Here is a 7,783-nt window from a genome sequence, read left to right on the forward strand (position 1 = left end):
GTTTGCATTACCAGAAATGAATTGCACTATTTGTAAAACAGTAAGATACCAAGACAGCTATGTTAACAAAGTCACCTAATTTCAAACTACCTAAAAACTCACAGCTGTTTCATTGTCAGTTGTACATTAAGAATCCCTCTGAACCTTCCACTATGAAAGATGAGCTCTCTATCAACATCTGGACAAAACACCTATGCAAACAATTCCAAGAACTACAACACAAAACACCACAGCCAAACCCATGATGAAATAATCCCAAATTGTTACTGTTTTACTTAATTCTGCCTAACCTAATGCAGTAACTTGCCCACTTACAAAATATTAGCAGCATAACCCGTGGCAGAACACTTAGCCATATATAATACAGTTTTTATGAAAAAAATCTATTAAGGTATACAAACCCTGCAGCAAATTCTCTCACCAAGCTTAGATATGGTAAATTACCAATTCACTTAATCTTAACACAAGCGTTTTACTACATTTGATTTAAATGCAAATCAAGCTGACATTTAAACCTTTAACTAAGATGTCAATGTTGTTCTGCAGAGGCCCTCTTTAAAGAGGACAAGTAGCCTTGAACAGACTTGAACAACAGCCCTCCCATGAGCAAGTGTCCTAATTGAGATGTTTACAGAGTGTTTCAGAAAATGATACATTAACCAACTGGAAAGAGGTAGAGTCATTTGACAGAATATAAAAGAATGAAAAAAATAGCTTCCTTAAACCAGAGTCTCTAGTTTGACTGCCGGTTGACGACAAATTGTGCATGTTGCTGATTTTATGCCAGTAAATACAATAGAAAACTACTGAACTAAGTCTGAAAAGCAAACAAATGACCTGGCAGCACATATGCAACATGGTCTTATGTACAGGTTTGGGTTTCTTAATTTAACATCAATCCAAGAACCTGCGTGGCTGTGGATAGTTGTTAAAACCTAATATTCCCATCCCATGACCATGTATTCTAGACATCAAAAATCCATCTCATAGAGGATAAAGAAGCAATTTATTTGACAAACACAAATGTTCTGTTTAGTTTTATATGCCAAATACTTTGATGCTTCATTAGGCTGTAGGCATAAGAAAAAAATCAAAAACACTCTTCAGAGGAGCTTATGATCTAAGTGACAAAGGCTGAGAGAAAACAGAAAACAGAACTCTGGTGACACGGTGTACTTTATTTTGTCACTATATGGTCTGTGCTTCACTTTAAATGCTGAAACTTTGTAAAACTACTAACTAATAAACCAGAAAGGTTATATGGAGAAAAGCAAGCATGTGAGCATAAGGAACAGAAAAACTTGTATAAATAGACCACAAAAGGCCATTTTGTAAATAACAGAGATACAAGGAGGTGACAAAATTAATTTCTAAAAGCAAGGTTAATTGTAAAACCATGACTCCTTTAATTTAATTTTGAAAGTGTTTGGAAAGCTTAGAATCAACAGAATATCCACCTAATAGAGCAGACACAGCTTCCAACCTTGTGCTTCATGGCAATTGTGAAATAATTCAGAAAATCAAAGGGCAGAATTGTCAACCACTGCCTCTCGCAAGTGAAAGTTTTCAGTTAATCTGCTGTTCAAAAATGTTGCCAAAAAGCACAGGCATATTCTATACACCTTTGGTTTTCTGTTACAGTCAACTAACTGGACACTGAAAAGTCATAACTGAGAATGCCTTTTCCCTTCATGCACATAATTATGACACAGCTTTCAGGGGTCATTCATTTTATAATACAAGAGACAGAAAGCATGTAAGTCCTACTGAATAACCACATGACAATTTTGGATTCTGTTAGATAAATTCATCAATGTAACATTTGTTATATTATGTAATCACAAATGCATCTTTTTAATAGAAGCAACTGAACTGTTACTGTTACTGACAAATAAAGAGAAACGGCCTGCTCAGACAAGTGTCTAAAGGGAATAAGTAAGAGATCAGCATTTCGGTAGTTAAACTACTACAGAAGAAAACACAGCAGAATCAGTAGAATATTTTAACTTGCACTGATGCTATCTGTATCATATTATTCACAGTACAGCCAACAGTACACAGCCAACACAACTACTTATATCAAGACATCTGTTGTCCCATTCTGCAATCAAATTCTAGATGAAAAGCCTCCAGAGGTTGTATCCAATTCTACTAAGAAAAAGTCACACACAATAATTCTGTAAATTATTCTGTTTACAGTTCTGAGGTGAAAACATAATCTTGAAAGCATAGTGAAAACATTTATTTTTAACAGCCCTTGTAAGTAAAAAAATACTACAGAAACAACTGCAGATAATTTAAATGTATTTATTCATATATCTTTGGAACTCTATGCACTTTGTCACAAGTAACTTCTTTTATAGTATGGCAAAATTCCAGGTTAGAGCGATCACTTCCCCAACAAAAGCTCAGTCCCCTGTTCTGTCCTATTGCATGCTTAGGTTTAAAGCATACATTGACTTCAACTCTAGTACAGCAACAGCTAGAGACTAAAGAGCACATACGAAAGAGCTGTGAGAGCTGTCTGAGTATCAACCTACTCAGCATTTAAAATGAATATTTGACAATCTAGGATTCTGACATGCAGGCTTTCCCAAAACCTTATTTTAGTTCATTTAGGTGTTCTGACTCAACATCAGATCATCAGAAAAAGAAACAAAAACACATATTTAAAAACAAGAGTAAATGTCAATCAAAAGCTGAGAAGCATATAGGTTATCAAGAATTCTCCTCTGAATGAGCAGATGGGACAAGCTACTCTTGGCTTCCAAGGGCTCAAAAAACTGGTTTTCACTGACAGAGTCATAGCAGATAATCCCAGCAACCTACAGGACTATTCATTAAATACTCATGGCCAGTACTTAATTCCTGTCATTGTCACAAGTTTGTTAATACTGAAGAAAGGAAATGCTGAACCATATTTATCCATACAACTACATCAGCAGATTATTCTTCCTGCACACAACTCACTTGTCAAAGGTTAGGCAGGGAACTCCACTTGCCTATGACACCTTCTTCCTTAGCTGCATTACCTTGTCCCTGCATACCTAGAGCCCTATGGGTGAATTTCTAGAGTTCAAGAGATAACTAAACCAATTTGAAATTAAAGCCACAACTGTCAAAGGAGTAACACTTTCAAAGGGCTAACTACAACTCCTTTGATCCTTTCATCAACTAAATAAGCAGGCTTTTATTTGTTCATTAAGCTTAACAGCTCTGTAAAAAGACATCACTAGTCCACTATAAGGTCCGTTAAATAGACGTGCAAGCAGGAAAGATCATGACACTCAGGACTGCACAGCTGCCTTGTGAAACCTCATATTCAGTTCCCAAGTCAATCTGCTAAACAGCAATTATCTCATTATAGCATTTCAGAAAGGTTCTATCATTCATTGATGTTTCTCATTTCAAGCGTACAAATACTTGAAACTACCTGAATGAAAATGTTTGACAAGCTTTTCCATGCTACCAAAGAAAATAGTTACACTGACTATTATCTCCAGTATGTAGACATAAAACCACTGATTTAAGGAAAATACTTGGAGCAGAGATCTCCACAGTGCGATGTATTTAACAATATTCAATAGGGAGCAAGAAAGGATATTTTGTAGCACTAAAAAATAAAATAAATTAAAAATTTTAAAATGTGTTCATTTTGGTGTTACCTCATTCTTTTTTGTCCCTTTTAAGACCCTGGGACAGTCATCCAAGAGACGTGGTCGATGCCCAGAGTTTACTAGTGTATTTGAACAATGCTCTTAGTAACTCTTGTAAAAGCTCGTACATTTGAACAATGTTCTTAATAACATGATTTAACTTCTGGTTGCCCAGAATTGGTCAGGCAGTTGGACTACATGACCAATGTAAGTCCCTACTAAACAGACAAAATAAAATTAAACTGTATTGTGTATGCTTGATAATGTGTATCCTAGAACAGTAGCACAAGCCTATAATTCATAAATAAATGTCAACATACCTGTGGGCTGTGGTCAACAACCTTTCAGCAGTACTGGTGGCATGATCAAAATCATTCACCTGTGGTCTATCCACAATCCAATCTCTCCTAACATGTAAAATAGTCAAGAACTTTTTGGTTCAAAAAGACTAGCAGAATTCAATCTGTTTTTTTCAACAACAGTCACCCAGTTTTGAGTCTTAATACCTATATTGATTCCAAAACAGGAAACAATCCACACTTTCCTTAGTTCCACTAGTTCTTACCGCACAGCAGGCGAAAAGGAGTTTTAAACATTGCTATGTCAACTTAAAAGTACACATACTCAATGTAAACTCACACACCTGGAAGCATTTCAAAAAGCTGCGGTTTTGAAAATTTCAAAACACAACTTTCTCAGTCTCATCACCTCATTCTTAAATAAAACCTTTGATATATAGCAGAGATAGTAACAGGTCCTAGCAAGAACAGCAGCCTGAAGGCTTTTCTGTGACAAGAAAGCAAGTTAGTGCAATCTGACTAGAACTTATCCTTGTTCCAAAGACTGTACTTCTGACAAATGAAAACATTTTCTAGAATGCAGTAATTTTATTGTATCAAAGTTCAAACCTATGATTTGAAGCTTCAACTTCAAAAATAGACAAGAAACTAAAAAAAAAAAAAGCCTGGGACAAAAAAAAAAAAAAACAACAAACCACATTCAGGACCCTGGCTATATACATAAAAATAATGCAAGAAATCATCTTTAAAAATGACTTTGAACAAAATCTTTATTCTTCCAGGTTTTTGATAACAGACAGTTGTCTGTCCACAGAGGCCATGAGACTGTAACACGTTTTTCAGTTAAGATCAGTCTGTGGTCAGGCCTGGCAAAGTCAGCACCTTCCTCAAAAGCACCCATTACAGACTGAATAAAAATCAATTAAAAAATATTAATTACCTGTACATTTAGACAACTTTTCTGCACCAAGTGAATTCTTTTAGTGCTCTATCTGCAGGCAGTCATACAACGTTTAACATTTCAAAACAAGTCTAAGCATGCAAGCTAATGAACCTCGTCCTTGAGAAAGGCTGTAAAGTAAACTACATTCTAGACAATGGGGCAAATCTTGTGAAGCATTTTGTAAGCCTGTTGTTTTCTAGGTCTTTCCAGAGAAAAGATCAGTTCTGCTGTGTTGACAGACTCCAACTGCAGGTTCAACAACTGGTAAAAGCTAAAAAGTGTACACTTTATATACGCTGTGTGCCACAAACCTAAGAAAACAGAGGCCAGATGACGATGTTCACACAGCAAAGTTACTGGGCTGATTATGTGCTAGCTGGATACCTGTCTAGGTTCAAAAACCAGCATCAGCACCGCAGCCAGGAACTAGTGAACAGCCTTACTGAGCACAATAAAACATAACATGATGGAATCTCTGCATAACTTCAAACAAGATTTTAAGGCTATGACTGTCATTTGACATCTTTCAGTATCAGCTTTCTAAAACTGGATTGTTGGTTTTCCCTGGTAATCTGAGATGAACTCTATAAACCACCTGGATCTAGAGATATTTATAGACAGATTTAGGGTCTAATCTAGGCAGTATGTAAAAGGATCCAGCATCAAAGTTTAAAGTCAGTATCACAGTTTTCATTGACTTCATCAAATCAAACTGACAAACAGCATTTTTGCTACCACATTAATACAATGTGAATTTGTATTACTTGCTTATAAAAGCAAGGCACTCATTGTCAATTATTCACACAGTTGCAAACTAGATATAGCTAGACCAGCACCCTCCATGCAAAAGCCATGACTAGTCTTCTGTTACAGCCACAAAACTTTTAAGTTTTCCGTAAAAAGAAAAGTTTGTGAACTTCTATGTTATAACATTCTGGGTACTGATAGCACTTGTTCTATGTTTTACAAAGAGTGTTTCACATCCCCTATATTCACATGTTCCTTTATATAAAACACAGAATATACAAAGGTTTAAGACATGAAGCATATATGCAAAATCCCCACACTGCTAGAAATACTCCTCATGTTAAGCACAAGCAGAACGTACAACCTGGGGAAAAAAAAGCTGCTTAGAAGTCTCAGTTTTTATGAAACACCGGTGTTAACTGCAAGCAGACTGATGTTGCATATTTTCTTAAGACTATATTGCTATCACTAAACGTCGTGGATAACCCCTCAGTTTCACAAATACTGGAATATCCTGTAAAGTTTGCATCGAATTTTACAACCGTTTCTGGAAGAAGAAAAAAAAATAGCAGACGACAGTTTTTTTCAGCTGGGAGAGCAGGATCCGAGAGCTTATAAAACGATGGATACTCACTCTGCAGTACCAGATGCTTAGCTGAGATGGGAACAAAACTGCGAAGAAAGCTCTCTGGGGATCCGTCTGGATGTGAAGAGGTTGCTCCTGGGACTCCAGAGGACACAAGAGTCTCTTGGGCCAGCCGCTGAGGAAATACATGGCTGAAGATTTCCAGAGTAGCTGGCGCTCAGCCTGCTCTAGTCTAGGCGGGGGGACAGCGGGGGCATCAGCGGAAGGAGAGATACAGTGTCCGCGGCAGACCACGCATAATCACCGGCACACCGACGGGACCCCTACGCTCAGCACCACTGAGAACGGGGGGCTGAGGCCTCTCCGGCGCTAAGGCCGCCGTCGCCGGTGCAGGGACGAGGGAGCGCCGCAGCTGCCGGAGGCGGAGGCGGGCTGGGCAAGGGCCGGGCGGCCTGCGGGAGGCGGCGGCGAGGGAGACGCGGCCGGGCGGTCACTGCTCCGAGCGGGCGCCGGGGCGCTGCGGTGGCGGCAGCGGCGGCTCCGCCCTCCCGCGGGTGTTTCGCCCGCCCGCGCTCCAGATCGGTGTCGTTGCCGTCGCCGAGGCCCCCGCCGCCATCTCCTCCCCCTTCCGCTTCCGCTCCTCTTCCTCCTCCTTCTACCGCTCCTCCTCCTTCTCCGGATCTTCCCCCTCCGTCTTCTCTTCCTCTTGCTTGTGCTTTTCCTCTTCCTCTTTTTTCCTCTTTTTCTTTTTCTTTTTCTTTTTCTTTTTTTTCTTCTTCTTCTTCTTCTTCTTCTCCTCCTCCTCCTCTCCCTCCTCCCCCTTCCCTCGCTCCGGTGTCCGAGCCCCGAGGGGCGGTGGCGACGGGCCCGGGGCGGGTCCGAGCGAGCGGAAGTGACGTCACTGAGCAGCGCGTAATTGGGCCGGGCGGAAAAGGAGCTCTTGGCGGTGGGGTTGAGGTGGTGTGGGAGAGTTTGGGGTGCGGGGCGGAAGGGAAAGGAGGGAGCGGGGGGCACAGAGAACCAGAGCCGGGGGTGGCAGGATAAGGAGTGGATTCAAACTTAAAGAGAGCGAGTTTAGAGTAGATCTGAGGAGGAAGTTCTTTACTGTGAGAGGAATGAGGCCCTCACACAGGCTGCCCAGAGGAGCTGTGGGTGTCGCATTCCTGGAAGTGTTCAAGGTTGGATGGAGCTCTGAGCAACCTGGCCTAGTGGAAGTGCCCCTGCCCATGGCAGAGGGCTTGGAACTAGATGATCTTTCAAGTTCCTTCTGACCCAGGCTATTCTATGGTTCTAAGATGAAATACACGTGATAAAGCTGTGTGAGTTTCTGGTGTGAACATTGCCACTGAGGTGGTTTTGGGGACAAGGTGAGCACAGCGCATGATTGCTTACACTGTGAGTATGCTGCATCTTGGGTTTGGCATCAGGCTTCTAACAGGTGCTACCACAAACGTTTCTCCCAACTGATAAGTTTGATCAAGGATCCTCACTGGGTTATTTTTACCCAAGACCTGTTTGTTAATCTTGTTTTCCTCATTGCCCAAATGGTTTT

At 40.4% G+C, this 7,783-nt stretch overlaps 1 protein-coding gene across 4 annotated transcripts in view; it reads right to left on the minus strand.

The window, feature by feature from the left end:
* Positions 1-7,065, minus strand: part of RIC1 (RIC1 homolog, RAB6A GEF complex partner 1) — a 46,631-nt gene extending 39,566 nt beyond the window's left edge. For 2 of the 4 annotated variants that reach the window (XM_058826581.1, XM_058826580.1), the window contains exon 1: positions 6,280-7,062. In XM_058826581.1, coding sequence (XP_058682564.1) covers positions 6,280-6,420 — 141 coding nt within the window. In that variant the 5' untranslated portion in view covers positions 6,421-7,062. Of the gene's footprint in view, positions 1-6,279 lie in introns of all 4 variants that reach the window. The other 2 variants (XM_058826583.1, XM_058826585.1) reach the window with 2 other exon arrangements.
* Between the last annotated feature and the right edge of the window lie 718 nt (positions 7,066-7,783).

This window comes from Poecile atricapillus, chromosome Z (assembly GCF_030490865.1).
Source record: "Poecile atricapillus isolate bPoeAtr1 chromosome Z, bPoeAtr1.hap1, whole genome shotgun sequence".
NCBI classification, from domain to species: Eukaryota; Metazoa; Chordata; class Aves; order Passeriformes; family Paridae; genus Poecile; species Poecile atricapillus.